Source organism: Plodia interpunctella, chromosome 4 (assembly GCF_027563975.2).
Source record: "Plodia interpunctella isolate USDA-ARS_2022_Savannah chromosome 4, ilPloInte3.2, whole genome shotgun sequence".
Lineage (NCBI taxonomy): Eukaryota > Metazoa > Arthropoda > Insecta > Lepidoptera > Pyralidae > Plodia > Plodia interpunctella.
The window spans coordinates 6109243-6135766 of NC_071297.1; the positions used below are offsets into that span (position 1 = coordinate 6109243).

Consider the following 26524-nt stretch of genomic DNA (forward strand, 5'->3'; position numbering starts at 1 on the left):
CATGTGTACGCATTGGTGTCCGCCATCTGAGTGGAGGTTTGCATGCGCTATGAAATAAAAATGAATATGTGTAAAAGTTATTTATTTATGTCCGAAACGTCAATCTCTGAACAAAGTACTCAATTTTACAATATGTATCAATTTATACACGGATTCATATCAACGCATTCATATAAATTTTATTATTCATACTACGAAGTAGTCAGAATGCATATCACAACTTATTTAAAATAATATTTACAATGCAATAAGACAAATCAAAGAAGACGCCACTGGAAACATCATACAACCATCGAACTTAATAAAATCGGATTATGTATAAAAATCTCCATTACAAAATATATACAATAATAATTTTATTATCTCCTAAAATAGACATTTACACGTTCTGAATATAGTGTATTTTACAAATAAACATTTACATATTGAGCTACACGACCGTAAATAAATGAGATCAACAATTCGCACGACTGCCTCGGACGCACACCAGAGCTACAAAGGCGTTATAAAACCATAAAAGAGCAGTTATATGGAAATGTAAGTAAGATGGGCCATGTATGACCCACAACGTATGCCTAATTCGGATTGGTGGGATGTTTTTATACACTACAGTCAATAGGCGAACGGGGTCCAGATTGTCTGGCGGTAAGCAAACTCCGCCGTCCATGGCAAAAAACCAGCAACCCAGTAAGAATCACTGGTCTGCCGATATATACCATTGTCGAACACAAGACAAAATAGGAATATATTCGTCAAGTCGGGTTTTAGTGACGTTTTCTAGATTTGACACTGCTCTGCCGTGCGTCTCGGCTCAGGCCTCTTTTCACTACTACCAGATGGTCATATAACAGAGTATTAAATTTATAATCACGCTTCATTACATTTTCGTGGTATTACTTATCTAGAAGTAGTGTAACAAGTCCTTATTCACGTTTGCAAAAATAACTTTTTATACACTCGGCAACAATGTCCACACTACCTACGAAATGCCCTGGCAATACTAGATAAAAAGGATTAATAATCAGGCATATCTCGGAATGCCTTTATGAACACATCTCTGATAACTAAAATTAATGATGACAGCAACAGTGTTTGTAGATACTTTTACGTATAAAATTACAAAAGGAAACTTGGTGACGATACGGTTGGATAATTGCAGTGTATCTTACTACTAATGCTAATAGTTATAGAACATGAAGTATCTCTATGCTCCACGTTATATAAGTTGTGCGCGTGCATCAATTTGTATTTATCAAGGACGATTTCTTCCGCACCACACACCGCCAAAATTTTAACCGAAATATCATCGCTTCCTTTGTTATATAAATAAAAATATCCGAAAAATACATAATTCATTTCAATCAATACTTCACATAAATTGGGCTCATGTTATGCCTCAAAAAAAGGATTCATATGTTACATAGAAATCGGGATAATATATTATGGTCTTAATTATTATGGGCATTTCTGTGATATCTCAATATTTTAAAAACGCGATTTCAAATATATTATGTTAAAGTTGTTTAAAAAGTGTGTGCGGAATAAATGCCAATGAATACAAATACGAACTGTACACTATCGTTGAACATATTACTTACATCTAGAGAGATTCTAGAAGCTAACAATTCAATATTCAAAAGTTTGAATACTTTTAACCTTAACCTCTTTATAAAAAGTGTTTTGCAAATAAATCACACGTAAATATTGATAGAATTTATGTTAAAAGTGACAATAATAAGAATTCTATCGTGTTTGGTTTAGTATCTTTCAAAGTCTACATCTATGTGTCAATTTCTAGCCCAAATATAATCAACGAGAGCGTACGGTTGTCAGTTCATACTGCATACATACTATTAATGTGTTATCTACACTAACGCATTGAATACAAGTATCAACGTACATCAATTTATTTGCATTGTTTTCGTTACATTTCATAAGACTTTCTCCGTTTTTATTGAGTATTAAGGTTTCGTGAAAGTTACGGTCAAATTATTCACGAAAACTACGGACTTTTAATATTTTAAGCCTACTAACATGCATTCGTTCATTTGTTTTGTTATCTCTATAAACTATTAGACACGTTTTATTTACATTATTCATTATCTGTGATGCTTATACAGACGACAATATCATACATTATTTATTTACATACTATTTAACGCACTTTTTTCAGTCACTGCAAATCTATTGTACTTTGATAACTTTAGGAATTTCTGCAAAGAAGTTGTAGTCCTCTTTTTAATACTGACAGTATAATTCGTATTTCTACATATCGAATTCGCGATTTTTAAGTACTTAGTTTAGAGTTTGTCTTGCACTATGTACACACTGAGCAAACGAAAGCAATATGTTTTTTTTTCTCTTCTTAACACTATAATGCTAAAAAAAGATAAAAAATACTTTCGTTTATTGGCTCAGTGCGTACATAGCATTACATACAGGAGACAAACTTTAAACATAAATATACATTAGAATATATTTAAAATACAGTGAGTCAGTTTCTAATTACTTTGCTCAGTGCATTGTATAAGACTAAAAATTATATTTACAGAAACATTGTGTTATCCTTTATCGAGTACAACTTCATAACAAAACAGTGTAATAAGATTTAAGCAGAGGCGAATTGACCTGATGCCATTGCGTTTCTATCAGAAAAACGATAATAAAAACAGAAGACAGCCTCATTGTACATTGACAGCTCGTATTTAATGAAAAATTAACAATTCTATAACCTGTCAACAACATTCATATTTACAGTTGTTACCAACAAATCCAACAATAAATAAAATTTTATTAGTTACACAATAATATGGTACTTTAAGACTTTCAACACGCTACAATAACACTTTAAATTTCGTGACAATTCATGTCATGATCAATATTATTTCTAATGTCAGTTTGGTATATAGAAGTTACATTTCATATATATATATATATTTGTGACCTTTAAAAAATAAAAAATAAATACATGATTGATTATGTATAGAAGATCAAACAAAATAAATTGTGATACATGATTAAAAACAAAAGTATTTCATATTCATTACATATTTGTTTTTAGCTGTCAGATTTTTGTAAATAAGGGGCAAATTTAGTTGTAATATTTAGACATTTTAAACTGATTTAGTTTCGACATTTGTTACCACGTTCACTCAGAATACAAAACTTTATTTATGATCTAAAGAAGACGCAGCCGTTGTGATTCAAGTATATTGACTAAATTACGTTATTTGCGTAGTTACACCTAAAATAATTTAACTAGATAGTTGATAGACGCATATGCACAAGCATTTCACTAAACGGGCAGTGCTGATTTACCGTTTACTATGAACTGTCAGCGTTCGATTTTCTCCTCACTTGTTGCGTGTTTAACGTTTGCGCTTGCACTTGAGTTATAAACTGCGTAGTTCCTGAAAAAGGTTTAAAATTACATTGAGAGTGTGAATGGATCAGTTATGGTTAAATGACTAAAAGCGGCTACACCTCTAGAAGCAATCGGTATCAGATTGTTACAATATATGATTTAGTCTGCTTATCTCTACTACCTACAATTAACATTTATCGTCTTGACTCAATCCATCCTAGGTGAATTGATAGGCTACCTGAGGGTAGCAGAAGATAAGCAAACTATGACCTTAGAACCATCTGAGACCGGCTACACCTAATTTTACCTTGCCTATCCTACCACTTCTACTTCTTTCTAATTTATCATTTGCGAGGATGTACATTGTTAATTTTATACGCAAAATCTACTCGACGGATTGTTATGAAATTTGATACACGGGTAATATAATCTGGGCAACACATAGAGCACTTTTTATGCCGACATTCTCACGGGAGCGAAGCTCCAGGGCGCAGCTAATAATAGATAAATCTAAATATATTCACATGAATCTTAAGATATCTCGATTTCATATTCCTACGTGAATAGCCGTGGGCACGATTCGCGTGCTACCTGTGTGTATTTTAAAAGGACTATGGATATTTTATTTCAACTATCCCAGGCCCATTTTAATATGAAGAAAAATCTGTTCTCGAGGGCGTTTAGCGGGCGAAGCTGTGGGTAAACAGCTAGTTTATAATATCGGTTAGGATATAGAGACGAGTGGCATACTGACCGTGGTGGAGGGCAGCGGGCGGGCGCGCGGGTGCGCGGGGCGGAGGCGGGCGGGGCGCGCGCACGGGCCGCACTACCTGCACCGCGCCCCGCACTGCGCCCTTCACGCCCGGCATCAGCTGGGCTGCAAGACAGACACATATATATAACGTTAAGTCCACCTATTGTACATTTTTTTTGTAATTTTGTGCAATAAAGTTTTTAAATAAATTAAATAAATAAACATACATGCTTGAAACCACCGAAACATTTCAATAAAAATTTTCATATTATTTATTCGCCAACCAAATGTCACAATGATCTTAAAGTAATTACAAATAATGGTTATAACTTATGATGACGTATCTTTTACAGGTATTGCGAATTTGCGGTGCAACTAAGTTTTTTCAACGAACACGAGAAATAGATATTATTGATGAAAAATACGAGTTACTCACGTAAGATTATTAATGGAGAAAAAATGTTTCAGTCTAGTAGTGATAATTTGGGCGCGGCGTGGGACATAGTCGTTAACGATTTGAAAAAGTTTTCTATTACTGACACTATAGTCGATCTTTCCGTCAATAATCACGCATGAGTAACCCGTATTTCTCCACCAAAAACATATTTTTGGATAAAGTAAATATAACTGTAAATTATTTTTGTTTATGAAAGATGATTGCAAGTAAAGTTTATAACATGTGATATATACCTTAGATATTAAATACAAAAACTTATAAACTACGGCGACGAGTGGCGCCGAATTAGCTCTCCTTCATAATTTTTTCTTTCTTTCTATATGATGAAGAAGTAATGAAAACAATTAACAGCTAACCCCGTCATTAATAAAAATGTTAAAGCTATAATATGTTTTGTCACCATCGCAATTGTCAGAAAGAAATAAAACATAATTTAGTTTAAAGTATTCAACTTTTTTGTGTATAAGTTTTTTTTTGCAACTTCGGTGGTGCATTGGTAAAGTCGATTCCTGTTAGAGTCATGATGGAAAATGTTTTTTTTTTCTGATTGGCGCGGGTCTTGGATGTTTATATATATTATGTATTTATTATGAAATATAGTATCGTTGAATTAGTATCCCATAACACAAGTGTCGCAAGTCACTCTGGGGCTCGTTCAATGTATTTATATATTGAATCGACTGACCGATGGGCAAGGAGAGCACCGAGGTGGTGGCGGGCACGGAGACGAGCAAGCCGCCGGGCGCGCTGGCGCCGGCGCTCGACACGTTCAGCGACAGCGAGATCGGCGCCGGCAGGCCCGGGATCTGGACCTGCACGTTCTGTAGCCCTTGCAGCCCTTGGATGCCTTGCAGCCCTTGCAGGGAAGCGAGGCTTAGGCCCTGGCAATTACACGAATTATATTAATATTAGGTCATCAAGCGAGAACGGTTTTTGTGCGTATGAACATCAAAACCGACACAATGAACCAGATATTGATAAAATTTGTCCTACATAAGGAGCGTTTTCGATTTCGACAAAAGATTAAAAACGTAGTTATTTTAAAAATAAGGGAAATCTTTGTCCAGCTGTGGAGAAATGTATCTGTTCCAATTGTCAGGCCGTCTCGTCCGAACAAGACGAGATAGTTATCTAATAAATAGAGTTCTTTAACTAATTGTAATATTTAACGAGTAATTAAAACTAAATAGTTTTTATATAAACACTTTGTATAGAATGTAACAAAAAATTATGTATGTACCTGCAAATGGCACACGGGCTGCTGTTGCGGCTGCTGTTGCGGCTGTGACGCCGGCGCCGCTTGTGGTTCAGAACTAATGAGCCTCTCCAGCAGCGCGCTCTCGCTGCTCGACACATTTGTGCTTTCGTTTTCGCGTGTGTAACCACCCATCACTTGCACGCCCACACCCTGGAAACACGATGTTTAGTAAAGGGAACTATAAATAAATAATATGTTTGTTACGGTTAAACCTAGATGCAGCCGGACCCCGTTATCCTAGGTGTAGTCTGCTTAAGTTCGGTTAAACCTAGGTAAATCGTACTTATCTTCGGCTAGAATTAAGAGCAGAAACAGCGCAAAATGTGGAAATGTAGATTTAAGTAGTTTATTGTGTACGTTTTACGTGTACTACCGTTTTTTGAGACCTAACATAAATTATATTTTTATTCTAGCGAACTACGATGCTCTTCCTTATTAGATATAAGTAATAATATAAGAGTTAATCAAGGTTAAATTATATTGCGCAATATGAATGAATGATACTACACAGCAGCCTCGGCTCTTCCACCGACCTAATAATTACCTGTTGAGTGTAAGTGGGCATGGTGTGCGTAGTGGTGGTCACCAACCGGGCTCCGGCCAGGGTCACGCGGCCCACCAGCTTGTGGTCGCCGCCGTCGCTGGCCGACACGTGGGTCATGGCGGCCGGGGCGCTATTCAGCAGGTTCAATATGGTGGCGTTGCTGTTGGCTGTCGTCACACCGCTTTTTGCAGCGTTCTGACTCGCCGCTGGAAATATAACACTAATTATTACTATGGCCACATACATTAGCGGGGTGCCGAATGTTTAAAAAAATACATTATGATACAATAACAACACAATTTGGCACTTTAGCACTATAGTGAGAATCGAGCCGAAATAGCCATTCCGATTCGACAAGAACTACTATTTATTTATAAAGTCATGTCAGGTGCCTTTAACACGTGGGAGGAAGCACGGCTGCTATAGTAGTTATATAGGAGCGTCGAGCTTCCGCGAACGTGTTAGGAGACTTTAACAGGTTTAGGTTAGCAATATCACAATAACAACAGGTCTAATTTCTGAATAAATAATTTGATTTTGATTTCTAGTGGTAATAAATGTTCACCTTGTTGGAACTGTTGCGCGGAGTTCATGAGACTAGTGACGAGTGCGCTGATAGCTGGATTGGTGGTCCGGGGTTTGGTGATCGTGGCCTTCTGCTGCGTCGTCGACGTGCTCGTGTATTGGATGTTTTGCACCTAAAATTAACCAAAGAAATATATATAACGGGCGGTCAGTAAACGCAACGCTAAAGGCTGATGTAGCTGCCTTCAAAGCTATATTTGGAAAAGCCATGAAGTCATAGAATTAAAAAGAAAGTGAAGCGGAATCCTGACGGTGGCAGATACCAGATGCACTCTGATAAGACTATTTAATTGCCTTTAGGCGACTTGAATGGAATCTGACACCAGTGTTAGCAATAATACACTCGATAAGAAGAAGCAATTCTTAAAGAGTATAGAAAAACACCAGAACACGAATGTGAAACTACTATGTTAAATAATTAGTGGTACCTGCGATGTCCCAGCAGTGGACATAAGCGGATGCTGTATATGAATGATGGCCGACTGCATCTTCTGCGGGTTCAGCGGCTGCTGCGGATTGGTCAGCTGCTGGGCTAGCAGCTGATTGGTCGACGCCTGCGAAATCTGTATTAGGAATCACAGAATGAGTCATGAGGCCGAATGCTTGAATATAGTACGGAACTACTTAGCATTTATTTCACACGGGCGCATATGAGGTATTTTTATGTCATTTTGAGCGCTGTGCTTTGCCCTGTGCGGACGGTAGGACGAATCAGTCAGTTTTGGCTGAAAATTGCGCCACTTTGGTTAGCCACGACAAATTCGACACTCAATTTGACGAGACATAAAATTTCTTTGTGTTAATATACATGACGAAAAAATATTTGTGTGGGACTAGAATAACAACTTAATACTAAATGTTAAAACGACTAACTGAGCTAGGATAAACCCTACAAGGTTTTTGTGGACCTGCATACATTCTGCATTGTTTTACTTCCAAATGCCTGCGAACACCAAAGCGTATAATAGGACAAAAAAAATGCGAAAATACTTACCTGAGGCGACAATCGCGGCGTACTCGGCGAAGGTTGTTGTTTGAGAGTGGCTTCAGCTACGGAGCCGACGCTGACCACACTGCCCACACTACTGACACTGCCCACACTGCCCACAGCGCCCACAGCGCTCACTGCGCTCACGCTGCCGACTACGTTACCGACGCCTGCGACGTTAGCTATGCTTCCCACTTGTTGTAATTGTGCCTGCTGCCACAACAAGTTATTTAATGTTGAACATATTAAACATTTAAGATCCTCACACATTATATAGTGGCTAAGACTTTATTAACTTTTTGGTGGACACTAAACGGACACGAAAAGTTATTATTTATTTATTTATTAAATTTAAATAAAATTTATTTCATAGCGGTGTTCGATCGATTCTACGTAAAAAGCTTAGAAACAAACAGACGCGGATAGGGACTTTGTTTTATACTATGTAATGATTATTTCTTTATTATCTAACCAGAATTGGTAGCTGCCGGGTAATCGTGTGAGTATTTGGAGTTGCTGCGATGGCAGATGTCCTGAAAAGAAAAACATAGGTTTCTATACATTTTGTAAGTATCCGTTTTTATTTCGTCTTCCACCTCATTCCAAGGCCACAATTCCTGATGGACCTTTTTTGCCCCATTGTCACAATTATAAATAACTATCAGTAATATAGCAGTGGAAGCGTGCTGGGCCCATAACCTAATGAAAGACACAGAATAGACAATTTATTTTACTTATTCTCGTCAACAGGTAATACATAATTAAAGTGAATGTTCCTAATTTATTTTGATACATTATTTATATCTTTATTCTAGCAATAATCGAATGGTGTACTTACACGATAGGGACAGTCGTTGCGTGAGTTTGTACTGTGGCGCTGCTTGCTGCCTGTCGCTGTAACAGCAACTGCTGGCCTTGCTATAAGATAAACACCATGTTTTAGTCACGAAGCAACAACAAATAGGAGACGCCTTGTTGCCATTTCTCTACTAAAGTTGTGTGACGGCACACAGGACTGAGGCAGATGGGGAAAGCGCCATGATGTAGTCCGTAGTTTTAGTAATAATAATTAAGGCAGATTATGTGATCAATACACGCGTGTGCCATGAGACGTTTTTGAACACTTTCAAGTTCGTCGTCTTCAACTACAATATGAGATATAAAACATCGATAAATATAAGCGCGGTAATATATGACGATCCACGTAGAAAGTGGTTTTTAATTTTTTTTATAGGCAAACATGCCATTTGTGACACTGGTGACCACTTACTTACAGCATATGGTAAGTGGTCACCACAGCCTGTAAAAACTCGTCTATAATATACCTTTGACGGTGGAATTACGGTCATACATTTTGAATTCAAAGTAATATGATGCAAATATAAAATATATATACCAATTCTCTCATGCTGCCTGTAAATGACACCCTGGGTAACTGCCCAGGCACGATGTGTTTGATTCGCACGGACTTCCTGCCTTCTTCGGTGAAGATTTCCGTGAACTGTTGTATGTACTTATTAGCTTGGACACGTGAACCTGGAATATTAAGACACGGCTTTTATTAACTTAAAAAAAATCCTATAACTAATATTACATACCGGTATTTTTAAAATGATTCAGTAGTTATACTATTACTAATTTCAATCTATCGCGTTTCATTATTAAATTTAAATAATGTACAGATATTACACTGTAACTATGATATAAGACGGTAACCAGCGGAATATCACAAAAACACTTTTATCCCAAAATTCCTACCGAAGCTCCGAGGCGCAGCTAATCCATACTAATATTATAAATGCGAAAATCTGTCCACCACTGGACAGATTTTGATGAAATTTAGCATGCATATAGTCAAAGAGACCTGTATGAAACATAAGCTACTTTTCTCTCAAAAAATAACCCCCAAATGACTATAATGGGCGAGTGGTCGGTAAACATTCCTCTTAAATGAGATATAGAAAAAAAAATAACATACCTAAAGTAAACCTACAAGCAGCACCATTCCTTTCGCCTTCCACATGATCCCTGTCAACATACAGCTCTCCGAGGAACTCTTGATCGGACGGCCTTTGCAATATCGACAGTTTTATATGGAAGAACCCGGCTCCAGCGTGTGGAGAAGTCTTCTCAGTTTCTAGGATATATTCTTCAAACAGCTGTGGTTGGCAGTCTGGCGTTGGCCGCGGCCTTTCGTATGCTCGGGCTAGACGTAAGGGACCGCTCGGTTCTGACGGCATTGCTAATGATAGGGACTCCATTTTCGGTGGTTCGATTGGTTTGAATACCTGAGGGATTCAGTGTAAACATTATAATGTTTCAGGATTATTCTAAGACTGGTTAAATTGATATATTAACAACTAATTGATATTTTAAAGTTAGTTCTTATCTGAGTACCACTACACTATATTATTCTGCTCTATTTCTCTCTCACATATACATATCGAGCAATTTCCCGGTACCTTACCTAACGCAGTAATTAAGCATCGGAGCTGGGTTCCTACTTTTTCTTCTTTCAAATCAAATCAAATCAAATCATTTTATTTTCTTAAATAGGGTATATAGGGTAGGTGATACAATATCCACTTATTTTGCATGCATGGTCTTCGGCATACTTAGTTACTTAGCATATAATTGATATTTACTATTTATATTCAGTGTATGGTATGCATATTTACCTCAGGTGGTTTCTTGGGATACTTTGACGAGAGCCTCGTGTGGGGCACAGATTGCCTGCTATTCTTAGCCCTCTGTTTGTGTATCAACTCGAGTAACTCTAAGCCGTGATAATGTGTAAATTGGTCCAATTTTCTTTTCCTATTTACAGCAACCTATAAAAAACAAACCTCTCTTTAAAAACATCAAAATAATTTACAGTCCACAGCACATCAAATTACAAAAAATCATGGCTAATTTGCCGTTTTACCATAGAGTATAGTGTGACGTCAAAATGTAAAAAAAAAATAAACTCAAGAATATGGAAACAGAAAAGTCACGCAATCAGTTTCGAAGAGATTACACTGACGCAATGTTAACCATTGGTTCGAACACCTACATGGAGTTACGGCACAAAAATTTAAAATGGACCAGTATTTTCTCATTGGCCTCTAAACAAAATCATCATGTCTGTGATACATAGCAAGTGGAAATGCCTAATCTCTGCCTACCCCCATGGGATACAAAATTGCATATAAACGCAGTCTGTACGCGGTAAACTCAAATATTACCAGACGAATTTTACGGTTTTCACCAATGAATAGTATGATGTGAAGTTTATGGTTTTACCTGAGCGAAGCCGGGACAAACCGCTAATATAATTTAAATAAGTACCTGTGAAAACCTCTTTGCTTGTCGGCGAATGCGCGGAGTGTTGAAGAGCCTCGGAGCGGCGTGAAGCCTGGCAGCCAGCAGGCCGACGGCGGGGCGCGGGTCGAGGCAGAGGGGGGGGGCGGCCGCGTGCACTAGCGCCGCCTCCACGGCCTCCACGGAGCTGCGCTCCTCCCCCGCCCAGCCGCACCGCCCGCCGATACACATCGCGTCCGTTATTATGCTCTGAACAACATAATATCTCAATTTAATGTCTTATTTATAAAAAATAATTTCGAAGTTCTGCTTATTAGCTGTTTAAGATGCAAGAGTTTAATTAATACAGATCACTCTTCTTCTTTTCCGAGTCGAAATTAGCAGAGTGATTTTATTACTTTAGACCAGTCAATTGTTATTGTCAATATTAAAATTGCAATCCAGAGACATATTACAGATAACAAATATAACATTATTAGGTAGTCAGATTCAAGAAAACCGTAACAAGATAACTTTTCCCAAAAAAGTTAGAAAATCATTACACAACTTAATCTTTGTGTTGTACACACAAAGATTAAGTTGTGTAATAATTTGTAATTAAAAATCTTACCTGATTGGTAGGTCTAAGAAGTACATGATGAGTATCACAAACAAAACTAGGATATGCTTGTCTGTAATCCCGGACCTGAGCTATTATGCAACCAGAGTAAAAAAGACAGGAGTGCTCTGATTCTAACAAATCCAATAAAACTACAGGTAGTTCTTCATTATCAATGTAACTCAAAAGCTCTTCCTCCTCATATGGCCACCGTGGAGTCTCAATCAAAGTTTCATCCTGACTTGTAGAAGCCTAAAATATGTGCAAATTTTTAAAATACTTTTCTTAAAACACTTTCATTGGTTTTGTTGTGTTATAGTTGAAATCATCTAAGGATTTTAAAAATTTAAACTGATGCTTCTCCATGAAACATCCCATATAGGTAAATAAATTACATTCCCATCAAGTTGTGACATAAAGTAAAGAAAGAAAAATGTATTTGCAATAAACATGAGTAGGTACATTATAAATTAGTGTTAAAAGAAAATAAACCTACATATTTTAATACCTAAAATATTGTAGTTACAAAGATTTGTCTTCTTATCAACTTTATCTCTCTTGGCCTGTGGTCCAAAAGCTATGTCCAACTGGTTCAACTGTCCTCATTCAATAAAATTAAAAAATAACATTAAACTTACATTAGCATCTGGCGGACAAAGGTACTGTGTATTCCCATTAACTTTTAGTGACAAAGAATATCCTTTATTCCCTGGATATAAGTTGATTATTAATGTATTAAGATTATAAGTGGCCAATAGCTTCTCGAGAAGGTATGATGTAGTCTTGAGTCCTTGCTGTAAGAACAAGATGTAAAATTTAACATTTAACATGGTTTCTTTAACAATATATTATAGAAGAGCATTACAGAATAAAAATTGATGAAACACAATAATTAAACATCACTTCAATTGATCAGTTTTATTAACCAAGTACCTAATTTTTTTTTTTTATTCTCATTTTAATATATTAAGAATGCATTTTGACTCAGATATTGTGACATCATTTTACAATATACATATTTTTTTTAGAAAAAGTATCTGATTTGACTAGTGGAAAAGTAGCCACATCTTCCCAGATCTGGGAATGCATATGACTGGCGCATTTGCACCAGTTCATAAGGTAGATCTTAGGAATCATAAATTAATATTTATGAAGTTCAAATAATACCTTGAAGTATGTAAAGAAAATTGACTATTTTAATTCATCAAATGAGTTGATTATGGTGTCTTTGTGTTGCTTTAAATTTATAACAATTCATACCATTACTTTTTAACCTTTTAACACATACTGCAGCCTAGCCATATATCATAACTAAAAATTTTAAGGGGACATTTGCTTGCAATAACATGTGCACCAAGCACTGCTGCTGGGACATTCGCTGAAACCATGATATGTTTTTGTGCAGTCAACATGTTATGCTGAAGTCACAGATATATGTTATGAATTTATATAGTTTGCTGTCAAACATAAAGGTATATATTTACTAGTTGAGAAGTAATTTAACAAAAAAAACTTACAAAGTTGGATTGTGATGGTTCATCTCTACTCAACTCGTTGTATAACTCGTGAAGCTTTTTGAACAAATCAAACTTCTCAGTTTTAGAAGCACTAGAACTACTAGAAGTCCTTTGAAATTTCATCCTCGTGTCATCCACTGTTTCAGCAAGATGCATTTTATCATGGGTCCAAGTCATTTTATGGTCTGGGACACCAGTGTCAAATTGTGACTGTGTGTTACTATTCACATGTTTCGCCCGATTTAGTATTGACTGTAATAAAAGAAAGAAGTTAAATAATAATCCGTTTGTTCAGAAATATCGAATATGCATGCAAAACAAGGCAAATTTATTAAGTATCAAAATACCTCTGCTTCCAATGCCGCGTGAATTAAACCATCCATAATGTCATTAATTAAAACAAATATGTAAGTGGCAGTTATATTTTCGAACGTATTATTTCATATTAATTGTTTAGGCCTCCGTATTAAGTCATGATTTTTAGAAAAACTAATATACTTTATTTATGTTTCACACTGCATGACAGTAAAATAACATGTCCTAAGTCCGTCAACATTTTTGACAGTTGAGTTGAAAGTTTTTAGTGATGCGATCACGATGCGAAGATTTATAGGTTCTCAGCTCGATACAACAAATCCAGATAAAAACTTTAAACACATCTTTTATGAAAATAAAATTAATTTTTATGAAAATAAAAAATTACTTACCTACCTAATTATTATTTTTGTAGTGGTAATATAGGTATAGGTGTAGTGGTAATATAGTGGTAATATATACATACATACCTGATATTTATAATAATAATAATATTTTTTTTTATTTCGGACATAGTGAATGTTAGTAACAATGTTCTTAAGACTATGTTAGTAACTTATTTAAATGAATCTGGGTCTGAAAACCAGTGATTGCGTATGGACCCATCTACTCTGCCAACAGAGAGAAGGCTGCTGGGGCTAGCATCCACTCTCCGCATCAGAGAGGCTACCCTCTTCCGCACTATGGCTTGGAAGGTATCCACCCGCGTCTCTGCAAACATTCCCGATGCGGAACAGTCTCGGTGACCTCAACAGCGCTCTCAGCCCGTTATTATATTGAACACTCAACATTATTCCTTACAGAAGCACTACATCTACATAGTGCTTCTGTCAAGAATAAAGGCACTCCATGGTATACGAAATGTCGACAGTTGTTCTCGGCTCCCACTCATCTATATTTACATTACCAACTATTAACTAGTACCATAGACGTAGTTATAAAAATGATTTTCTTTTTTACGGCTTGTAATTGTTTAACCTGCACTATGGAGAACTTGAATTGAAAGATGCTAACGACAGCGATCAGCGTAGCCATTTACTGGTCGATCTCCGTCTGAATAGCCATTCCGACTCGACAAGAAGAAATAGTTCAGCGCTTGCTCTTTTGTTTGTAATGAATATAAATAGAAAAATTTTTGATGGCACAGAGTTTTATTATTATTTTTTTAAATGGTCTGCTGGCCTATGTATATATCTGATACCAGTATCAAGTATTTCAGGGACCTTTTCATAAATGAAGGATTTAAAATGATGTCGTATGTTTTAAGTCATATCTGCAAGTAATCTTTTTTTTAGATAAAAACACTCGATTTTTTCTGCCGACTTCAGCAGTCGGCGCCCGTCCGCGTAGCTAGTTGATTACCTACTCAAAGCTTAGACACAACACTATGAAGGTGTTGCCATGTAAATAATAATTTCTAAATTGTTAGTTATTTATACTTTTACTCCTTACCTATTCTACAATATGTAACGTATATAACTTATATATATGTAACGTGTATATAAAAATTTTGGGAGAGGGATTTGGATTATTTATATCGGATGAATGAAATGGATGGTTGGTTATATCTTTCACGCAAAAATTACTTAAAGGATTTCGTTGAAATTCGGTATACAAATATAATGAAATAATTAATATAGATAGAACACATGGGCATTCGCTGAATCGAAGCGAAAGCACAGATATAAGAATATAGGTAATGTTGTTATATCTGTGAGCGAGAGCTACCAAAGAGGACAAGGGTGTTCTTAGGTTGGCATAGATAAGAATATCACTAGCGTAGGTTGGATAATATGCTGGTGATATTTAACTTTTACTCAAAGGAATCGATTTTCAAAAAATACATAATTAATGCTGATCTTTATGTTACCGCTAAAGCCAGAAACGCTACATCTAGTTTAGCCGGCTAGACTAGATTCAACCAGTTTAAATTACATAATTTCGGTTTTTTCTTTTTATCTACATTGTTAATGCTAACTTCATGCTAAATTCCATGATTCTAGGTCAACATGAAGATACACATTTTGTACTTTGAGTTTCCTGTAAAATTGCAAAATTTTCAACATATACCTAAGTACTTTATGTTGACTTTAAAGTTTAAATTTGACAGACAGACAACAAAGTGATTATATAAGTGTTCCGTTTTTTACCTTTTGAGATAAGGAACCCTAAAAATTAAATTATTAAGCGATTTAATTTTAGCTGGTTTTTGCTATCAACATAATATTGTGAGTAGAGATACATAGATGCAAAGAGCCTACATAACACATTTATGTTAAGCGGTAATTTGTAACATATACTCATTATTAAACATAAGCTTATTAATATTAGTTTCATAGTATAAATTTATAATATTGTATTTAAATAGACTTTTTATAAGGTCTCTCATCTGAGTGTATTCTCGGATGCTTCTGAGCTGTTGAGCATCAGAGCCCAATATTTTTATAAGGTAAACTTGTACACTTGAATATATTTACATCAAAGAATATATCCATAAAAGATCCTTTATTAACATTTAAACCTATTTAAATAGAAATCAGTTGTCATTGGATGCCATATGCCTTATAAGGTTTGAAATAAAATTATCTATTTTTCGTACATCTTGCTGCACTTCTGTTTTATATTGAAGACACTGAAAAAAATCAAACAATAATATCAATATAAAATTAAACTTACACCATTTTATAACACACAAAAGATATAAGAATTAGATATTCAATATTACTATTCTCTATGAGGTAACTATATAGTATAGTAGGTATATTGAATTTTATTGTAAGTTCATCAAGGAATAGATCACACAGTTATAACCATCAGATTATATATTTAAAAACACATTATTAAATCAATCAATATCTTTTGCAAAAAAATCTAGTAGGTATAAGTATTATTTTTGTGTAACTATTTTAATTTGAAGAATGAAAAATATTTCTTGAATAAAATATATAATAATGACACAAATGACATCTCTTTTCAATGGTACCTATCCAATAGGTAAAAAACCAAGTAAATTTTCAGTTATGGGTACTCAAATTATGCATTTGGAATGAAGACATTTTGGTTGGTATGACATAAATGGTGGCAAACCAGTAGTCAAGTAGCTTGAATGTGAACAGAAAGATTCCTAGGTACAAATCCTACTCATGTCACATAAATTTGTAAACCTTGAATTTGCAACTGTCGCTTGCTTCCAGTGAAGAAAAACATGTCAACCACTGTGTGAAATGAAGAAGGCAATAACCACCACTTCATTTATTGAAAAGAAACTCTATTCCACATAATGGCCACCGGCCCTCAGCCATGAGGAATACGACAATACGTTTGAATATCCTTCTTTCACATGAAAATAGAGCGGAAAATGAATTAATGTTATTTTTGTGTGAAGATAACTGGATGGGTAGAGTGATGTAGGTTGTTTTTTGATGCGAACGGAAACACGGGCAACATGGAGTGAGAAATAAAAACTTAATATTACCTTTTTATTATCTGTAATTTTAACAAGAAATACTCCTTTTGAGTGGGAATATTTAATACTGTATCTCGTATTTAATGGATCACGAAGATACAACATTTCAGCTGATTTTTCAAATTCCTCCCAATTAGGTATGAAAGTCATTATGAAAATTAAATTGCTTAGATAGCTACAAAGAGATCCCTTTTTTTTCTTTTTGCCAGCTATGTATTTAATACTTCTTTTCACAATCTTATTTTCTTCAAACTAAACTCCTTTTTGATGACAAATTTGTTCAGTAGTGTTGTCGATTGATCTATGTATAAGGCCACGTCAATATCGATATATTGAACGAATTGGATTCTCGGCTTAAGCAGTAAGAGTCGATGACAAGGTCAGAAAATCGTAAATAAATATGTGTGCTCTAGATAAAATAGACATAAGTTACTGCTTCATGCTATTGACAATGTGTATAACATTTTCAAGGTACCTATCGATAATATATTTATCGATATTTCGCTACATTTCTGTCATGGTCAATCCATACGATATGTCAATATGACATTGACATTACACGTTACATTCAACCATAGATTTAGAAAGCGCCCCTCGCGCGAGCCCTTAAACGTCTTAAGTAGGACCACCTACACCTTGAAACATTGCAATTTGACTTGCAGTGTAGTTTGTTTGTTTATAACTTCCCGGCCCATCTCATATTTAAAGCGGCAAAATTGAAACGCCAACGACTTTATTACAACAACAAGTTATAAGCTTTCCTAACGTATTCTGCCAGTTATGATATATGATATGACGCCTAAAGGTCTGTCACGTCGTCCAAAGGGTTAAAGCGATAATAATCAGAGGTAAAATAACTTTAAAAGAACTTTTTAAAACATACAGAACTTCTATGTTATACTAGCAGCCCGTCCCACCTGCGCTCGGGTAAAACCTAAATAAAACTTTCTCAGAAATCACCCTTAAATATAATCAGATTTAATTCAGAATAATTAAAGTTCAGGATTCGAATCTATGAATCGAACCATCAACAGTAACAATGTGAATTCCATGGTGTTTACCGCTGAGCCGTCTACTTCTTATGTTGACGAAATTTTGAATGGGATTATCCGTTATTTCTTTTTACCCTCATTTTGCTACCCTAAAGGTCAAATTTGACTTGAAACACGGGTTTCATTATTTTTGTTGCATAGCTTATATATATCTTTACTGATCTACTTGAAAATTGGTATAAATTACCAATTTTCAAGTAGATCAGTAAAGATTTTCGTTATTTTTCATACAAAATTTTACCCCTAATTTTTACCCTTTTAGGGGTCGAATTTTAAAAATTCCTTGTTTATCTGAGCACTACGTAATAACCTAAAGCTACTGTCCAAATTTAGCGTTTATAGCTTTTGTATTAGGCTGGGCGTCGATTAGTAAAAATAGCTTGTTCTAATATAATATATATATATATATATATATATATATATATATAGAACATGTGTGTTTCATGGATTTAGTAAGTACTTCGTGAGTACTTACTAATTCCATGGTGTGTTTATGCGGATTTAAGGAACTTATTGTACAGAGTATTATTTATATCATAGTTTAGAGTATGCGTCGTAAGTACGCGGATGGTACACCCGTATCACACGAGCTCTATCTACATGTGTCACGAAATAAGTCTTCCGTTATTCCGTATATATTTTGAATGGAACCATATTGGATGTTACATCTTCCATCTGTGGCCCGATTTCACCTTTCTTCGTAAAAGGCATAACTATATTACGACTAGATGTATTGTAGGTACCTATATCTTCGCAATATATAAAAAAGGTACTACATATTATACTCTTCTTTCTTAAATGTGGTCCGTAAGAGATAGCAATAATGTTCATTGCTTCAAAATGGTTTTGTCTTGATACGGTTGGCCGTAGCCTACCAATATGTTCATGTGTGGCACTAATAACAGATCGGCCACATTGCTTTTGTTAGCAACAGCGATGTAGTGCACCACTCTATGCAGGGCAGGATAGTGAATGAGGCTCTGTATCCCTTTTGCAGTGGATTAGTATTTCATAATTATATGGCAACACGGTCCCTACTCGCAACCCCAACGAACTTGAACGAACGCAGAAAAATCAATACACCGTGATGTATTCGTCTTTTTAAAATGAGAACGTGACAAAATATTAATTTAATTCATCGAAGTAACCATTTTTATTTTAAAAAAATATCTGTTGAGATTTGATGCTCATTTTTTATTTATTTACATAGTGATGGATATTGTCATAGTTACGGCGTGGTAGAACATTCTGCGCGTCTGATTATCTGCTTTTTCTGCAAATTATAATTGTTAAAAGGTAAGCTAACCTTAGTAAAATGCTATATATTTCTGTACAAAGCATTTCCTAGTGCAAATTGCTCACATTAGTATAAAAAAAATCTGTAACGGACAATCGACCTTCGCCATTGTCTGCATGGTGCATTGCGTTGAAATAGGTATGTAGCTATCTATAATATATCTAAGGTACACCTACCTACTTTAGTGTGATCCTTTGATGGCTTTTTATTGATATTTCTTTAGATTATTTAAATGGACTAAACAAACGTTTTGAGTATTATCACTTTTTCAAGAATTGTTCTGCTTGGTTTTTAAAGTTTCTACCTACAAAATGTGAATACCCTAGCCTAGTCTATAGCATTGGCTATATGTATGGAATGCTTTTCATTGTATCGATTGTAATAACGTTTATAATCTTTTAAGTAATTCTTATATTCCTGTTATATGAAATTAAATTACTAGGTATTACTGGTATACTAAGTATTAGTAGGTAAAATTACCTACAAAATATAATGTACTGCTCAACAGTAACTAAAATAATGTATAGGTTCATTAAAATATGATATTTAATAAAATACTGAAGTACTGACAAGTATGTTTTGTCAGTATCACTCATTATAATATTTGAAATCAACAGAACAAGACAAAACTACTTTAGCTGTATGCTTTATTTTATTAATAACAGGGTGTGAATAGAAATTCTTTCTGTTTCTTTTTATCATAGATATCTTAACTTCGAGTTTTATAATTTACAGATTTATTTTAATTTACTGATTTGGTTCACCATTGGTTGCTAAAATTTTTCATAAGATTACTTCTTGTTTAAGTATTTACCTACACTGATTGTGCAACATTCTAAGGTGGACACCACATGCACTATTTAAGTCAATGCAGGAGATTACAATGATAATAAATCTTATGCACCATAAATGTTTTTACAGAAGCCTGCCATGGTATCATGGTGTATATCAAAAGATTCACATATATTATCCAGCTTAAACAATCTAAATAGTTATTGAGTAATTACAAAGGCAGTTCAATGATGAGGAGGAAATAGTGGTTTAATTTTATTAATCCTACAAGGGAGTCTTGAAGGAGCTCTATATTTTAAAAAATATCAGCAATGTATTCAGAGAGATTTGGACTTGTTTGGATTCTCTCTCTAATTTTGCCCTGTTAGTCAACTCAACATTACAACTCAACATTCTGTCTCATTGTCTTTCTTTGGTTTAGATTATTACACAATATTTATGGTTTGAAAAAATAATAATTCATTAGCTCACACTTGACTAAAGGTCAAATTAACTTCAAATTTTAGCATCATTACTTCAGTGTTACCTCAAATAGCTAATTTATGTATATGTCCTTGTCAACTATCCTATTAGGATAGTAATAATTAGGGTGGTAGGAGAATTAAAGTAAAAAACATAATGTAGATAAAATAGAGATCAGTATTTAGAATCATTGTGATAATTCATAGACTGTAATGATGCAACTGGATCATTATACGAAGATTTAAAGATGGAAAGTCTATTTTCATAATTATGAAATTATAAAAACAATCCCAACCATCATAACATAATAAAATATATTATTTTTCTTTGTGAAAAGATGAAAGCATACATGGATAGGACATTATGTATGTCTACCGAAGTGGAAAATAAGAAATGGTATTGTTATTTGAAATATTTTTCACAGAATTAATTTTTCAATAGTTGCACACACACATGGCATTTAAAAAAACATTTACGGGTACATTTAAGATGTTCTCCTTCTTGTGTTATAGTTGGCTCCATTATTTGCCAAGATTTTATATTGCTAACAACATTAGGAACAGCAAGGTGTATTAAAAAAAATGATACATTATATCAATACTTCTTCAGACATCCAAATATTATAACAAACTTTGATATTTATTATACTAGCTGTTGTCTGCGGCTTTGTTCCTGGCAAAATGTATTGGGTGCGTCGGTTATATAATCTTGTTTCTGCTCTGTAGGGTAGAAATAAGAAAAAAGTAGCATATGTTTGAACTCAAGATTTTAATTATATGCATACCAATTTTCATATAAATCATTTCAAGGTTTTAGCTGTAAAGGTGTGACAAACTTTCACATTTATAAATATTAATATTGAATAATAGTGCATAAGATAAGTATGTCGATTTTATGAGTGATCAATATATGACCTATTTCTTTTCAGATACTTGTTGAGTAAGGTCAAGGATTATACATTATACACCAAAATAATTATAAGTTAAAATGGAAGAAATGAATGGGGAGCTTTATGGGGATGGTCTAGTTAGTCTGGGTGATGAGGGTTCTCTGGAGTCAACCGATAGTGGGAAACAAGAGCAAAATTGTAATATTTGCGAGTAAGTACAGAAAGATGTTAATACATAAAATATATTGTTTTGTGAAATATTGGCTAATTTCTCAATTATCAAAACTATTTTTCAGCAATAAGCTGTGCAGTCCTCGAGTATTGTCATGCCTTCATGTATTCTGTGAGGCTTGCATTGACAAGTTGATGGTTAATGAAGCTGGAGATACTTTGAAATTTGATCTGGCTGTGGAATGTCCCCTTTGCAAACAGGAAACCAAGGTACCTACTGTAATTACTGCAAACCTAATGCACATTTCAAGCTTAGGATTTCCAATGTATTAATTATACTTATTATTTTTAGATACCTGGTGGTGGAGCTGTATCACTTCCATCTGATTATCTTATCACCAATATCTTAGATGTGTCCTCTATGGATCAATCTGTTGTATGTACTTGCTGCAAGAGTAAGGAACCTGCTGTTGCTAGATGCACTGATTGTTCTCATTTCCTATGTTCCAACTGTAACTCTGCCCATGAGTTTATGAGGTGTTTTGAGAACCACCGAGTGGTACCATTTGATGCTCTAAGATCTTCTAAGGAAAAGGCGGCTGTACATAAGCCAATTTTTTGCAATCGCCATGTTGGAGAAAGCCTGAAATTTTATTGCTGCGAGTGTGAAGTTGGCGCGTGCACTGAATGCCTCACTGTTGAACACAAAGTTGGCGAGCACCGTTGTGAGAGGATTGTAGACGCTGAACCTAACTTACGCGCTGAACTCCGCAATTTTATTGTGGAAGCCAATGCTCGTGCTGTTACTGCCGGCAGCGCGTCGGCTAGACTTGATGACGCACTTGGAGACTTGCAGCGTCAGCGTGATGATGCTGAAACTGTTATCAATGATGCATTCCAAGCTTACAAATCCGCTTTAGAGAGACGTCGTGAAAAGGCACTTGAAGAACTGGAACGTTTGCATAAGGAACGAGAGCTTAAAGTTATGGATTTATTCGATCGGGTCGATAAAACAGTTCAGCGCATTGACTGTGCTTGTAAGTTTGCTGCGAGACTCCTTCGTCGCGGAGATGGTACCGAAATTGTAATGTTGAAAAAGACCGTTGCTTCGCAATTTGCACGCTTGTTGGAAGGTGCACCAGAATTCGATGTCGATTATTCCCTGGAATTCGTCACTAAGATGGATAAATTCGATTCTATTACTGAGGAAACATTTGGCGTTTTTCGAACTGAGGCTACTAAAGCTGAAGAAAGAAAACGCGCTAGTGAATCTTCGGCGATAGTTTCCGTCGCATCCAATGCTCACTCTCCTGCTGTGTCTGTAACAAATGCCCCAGTTTTCGATGATTTTCCATTGGGGAATGTCCGCCGCGTTACTGGCGTGACTGGTGTCGGACCTATAGTGGGAGTGCCCGGAGTACCTGCTATCGGAGTTCCAGTTGTCGGTGCGGTACCCGGTGTCGGACCAGTAGCCAATCCCAGCGTGATTCCGGGAGTGGTTAATGTGAACAGTGCTCCTGGTGTGGGCGCTGTGACGGGCGTAGGCGGTGTTCCCGCCCTGCCTTCCATGGTGGAATATAACCTCCAGCAACTTGCTAGCATTGCTGAGAAAGATGTGCCCCCGACGCAGCACGCCTCGCCGGCTCCTTCTTTCACTCTTGCTGAACTCTTGGCCGGAGATCTTAACTCTCCTCAAGCATACAACAACTTGCAAGCACTTGCTAAACTAGGATTGAATACCGGTTAGTATAATCACTTGTCGGTTTAGGTTCTGTTTAGTTTCTCATTTGTCTTGTTATATTTTAATAAAATATGATACTTTTCAGAAGTAAATGGATTTGGAGGAGTGGGAGGAGTCGGCGGCATTGGGGGCGTGGGCCCACGGGGCGTATCGCCAGGAAGACCTTTGTTGACGGCAGCAGAAGAAGCTGCTCTGGTGGCACCCCCTGCGCCTCTTGTCCGTGCTACCAAAGCAACACCCATGCATATAAGGTTCAAGTTCGGTCAACTTGGAGGCGGAAAGGGTCAATTCAACTCACCTCATGGATTCTGCCTTGGAAATGATGAGGATATCATTGTTGCTGATACTAATAACCACCGAATTACCGTAAGTTAATGTAATTTAATAAATAACTTATCATGCAATGTTTTTTGTTAATGTCGTATTTTATTTGAGCATATACTTTTTTAGTTAATTTATTGTAAAAAAAATTTAAGGTATTCGACAAGTCTGGAAATTACAAGTTCCATTTTGGAGTGGCCGGTAAAGAAGAAGGCCAACTGTGGTACCCCCGTAAAGTGGCAGTTGTACGCGCCACCGGCAAGTTCGTTGTCTGCGATCGCGGCAACGAAAGGTCGCGCATGCAGATCTTTACCAAGAATGGACACTTTTTGAAGAAAATCGCTGTAAGTTTTCATCTACTCTTCTGACTAGTTTACTAGTTAGGTTATCTTCTCTTCTGGATAGGTATCATTGGTTGAGCTGCTATTCACAATCAAAGATTTAATCTAGTAATCGTGATATATTTTATTTTAGGTACAGTTACATATTTTGTTATTTATATCAGGTGCGATTCATCGATATAGTCGCTGGGCTGGCGGTGACTGCCGAAGGTCTTATTGTCGCCGTGGACAGCGTGACGCCGACCGTGTTTATTCTGTCTGAGGAGGGCGACCTCATGAGCTGGTTTGACTGCAGCGAGTGCATGAGGGAGCCGTCTGATATCGCGATCAGTGGTAAGTTCTTATTCACTGGTTTAACAAAATAAGGTCCTTGTGCACTAAATGTTATTGTTCAATGCTGAAATAATATATGATTACGAAAATATATTACAATAATACTCATTAGTTGATAAATATTTTAAACATCGAATTACGCGATATCCATAAATATACTAAGTAGCGATATTTTTTTTAGGAAAAGAATTCTACGTGTGTGATTTCAAGGGGCACTGCGTGGTTGTGTTCGATGATGAAGGCAGATTCCTTCGTCGCATCGGTTGCGAGAACGTGACAAACTTCCCTAACGGCATCGACGTTTCGGACGCTGGCGACGTGTTGATTGGGGATTCCCATGGGAATAAGTTCCATGTCGCCGTGTTCTCCCGTGACGGGGTCTTGGTCACTGAATTCGAGTGTCCCTATGTCAAGGTATATATAATTTTGTTTCTTGGAGGACAGTTATTGACAAAATTATTTAATTTTTAAAAATTTTTTAATTTTTGATTTGATTTTATTAAACCAAAATGTTAATGTTAATATTGTACAATTTATATTTTTGTTTTGTATGTAAGAGGATAATGTTTGTACAGGTTTCCCGCTGCTGCGGTTTGAAGATAACATCTGAAGGCTATATCGTCACTCTGGCTAAGAATAATCATCATGTTCTAGTCCTCAACACCCTTTACATTGTCTGAGGAGTAACTCGATGGCTGTAAGTCTGCATACTACAAGATCTCACATTTATTCCCTATATTTTATATTTAATTGCTGTTTTTACAACGCTTAACTTTTTTGCTAAACCAGTATTTGACTTTTTTCTTTATTTTATGTTAAATTTCAATGTTAGTCTTGAGTTTTAACTGTCCATGCGCAGTGAATCTCAGTAAACCCAACAATCATCTGCTTCACCATTGTTTTCCCGGTTTCGTGGCATTTTAGAAGCAAGTCACTGCTTATGGATGGTCTTGAAGTCATTGTTTCCAAAGTACTGAATAATTTTGTATTTGTTTTGGTTATATTCATCTTTTTTTTTTCATTTTATGTGGTTGCATTTAGTTATTAGTTATGAAAAAATCCAAAGTTTAGTGTTAATTAATATTCATCTCTTGTATTTGTAGTAATATCTATGTATGTTCAGACTATAATTGCATAAAGAAATTTTGAACAATTTGGTTATGGGTGATTAGTTTTCGGTCCTTAATTAATGGCACAGTATTTGTAAATTCGGAAATTAAACGTTTTTTGGTAAGTGTGCCATTCACTGAGAAATGTATGTACTTAGAAAGTACATTTACACATTATATAATGGGTTTTAATATTTCATGGCTAGATTATACCTAACTTGGTGGTACCTTTGTTGCGAATGTTTGATTTTCTGACATTGTTACTTAACTACATTATTTTCTTTAGTCTCTAGAAGATAATGATTTGTTTTAAAAAATGACTTATTAAATCATTAATTTCTGTTTGGTAATGTACTTGAATCTCAAAGGAATGGTAGACCTACAAGTTGCTGGACTATTATGAATTCAGGACCTAAAACTTTTATCCAACCACACTAAACCAAATGTATTAACATACATATTGACTGGGCTGTTATATTTCGTTCTCTGAATTTAACAGCTGGTATGGTTCCTAGTTCGAGTGAAGTTAAACATGTCAATTAGGGGACTGCGTGGGTGTGTCGCCTCGCCTCTTTTATTTGTTACTAATATTTAGACCAAATTAAGTATCTCATTTTAAAACTATTGACCACATTTTGCGGCACTCAATTGCTTGATAGTGAACGAATAGAACGCACAATTTGAGTTTCATAAAAACAATTAGTCTTATTACGACCAAAGGAGGCGACACTATTATAACGTGCCATCTAGTTTAGGTTAATCTCGTATACAATATTATATATTGTCCGTTAAAGTATATTTACCATTTACAGAATTCTTGTGTCTATACAAAATGTTTTTCATGTACTCTTGTTTTGAGAGCCTATT

At 35.6% G+C, this 26524-nt stretch overlaps 3 protein-coding genes across 4 annotated transcripts; 1 reads left to right on the forward strand and 2 right to left on the reverse strand.

The window, feature by feature from the left end:
- Window positions 1-67: 67 nt before the first annotated feature.
- Spt20 lies at window positions 68-13935 on the reverse strand. 2 transcript variants are annotated; one of them, XM_053744525.2, is made up of 18 exons: window positions 13716-13935; window positions 13369-13620; window positions 12490-12645; window positions 11864-12103; window positions 11281-11502; window positions 10629-10781; window positions 9929-10238; window positions 9347-9486; window positions 8789-8868; window positions 8423-8483; window positions 7957-8160; window positions 7391-7525; window positions 6943-7075; window positions 6378-6583; window positions 5816-5983; window positions 5261-5456; window positions 4119-4241; window positions 68-3410 (listed from the first exon to the last, which is right to left on the reverse strand). In XM_053744525.2, exons 1-18 carry the CDS (start codon window positions 13749-13751, stop codon window positions 3325-3327), a joined length of 2901 nt encoding a protein of 966 aa, XP_053600500.1. In that variant the 5' UTR covers window positions 13752-13935; the 3' UTR covers window positions 68-3324. The 2 variants fall into 2 exon arrangements, with proteins under 2 accessions (XP_053600500.1, XP_053600499.1); XM_053744524.2 differs by having other exon boundaries at window positions 7957-8163.
- A 2238-nt stretch (window positions 13936-16173) lies between these two features.
- Window positions 16174-17433, reverse strand: Srp9 (Signal recognition particle 9). The gene is made up of 2 exons (XM_053744021.2): window positions 17159-17433; window positions 16174-16315 (listed from the first exon to the last, which is right to left on the reverse strand). The coding sequence occupies exons 1-2, from the start codon at window positions 17297-17299 to the stop codon at window positions 16220-16222; spliced, it is 237 nt and encodes a 78-aa protein (XP_053599996.1). The 5' UTR covers window positions 17300-17433; the 3' UTR covers window positions 16174-16219.
- Window positions 17434-19227: 1794 nt separating this feature from the next.
- On the forward strand, window positions 19228-25902 carry LOC128669109 (brain tumor protein-like). The gene is made up of 9 exons (XM_053743599.1): window positions 19228-19497; window positions 21681-21852; window positions 21938-22082; window positions 22165-23554; window positions 23639-23919; window positions 24030-24218; window positions 24380-24548; window positions 24730-24962; window positions 25124-25902. The coding sequence occupies exons 2-9, from the start codon at window positions 21740-21742 to the stop codon at window positions 25226-25228; spliced, it is 2625 nt and encodes an 874-aa protein (XP_053599574.1). The 5' UTR covers window positions 19228-19497; window positions 21681-21739; the 3' UTR covers window positions 25229-25902.
- The last annotated feature ends 622 nt before the right edge of the window (window positions 25903-26524 follow it).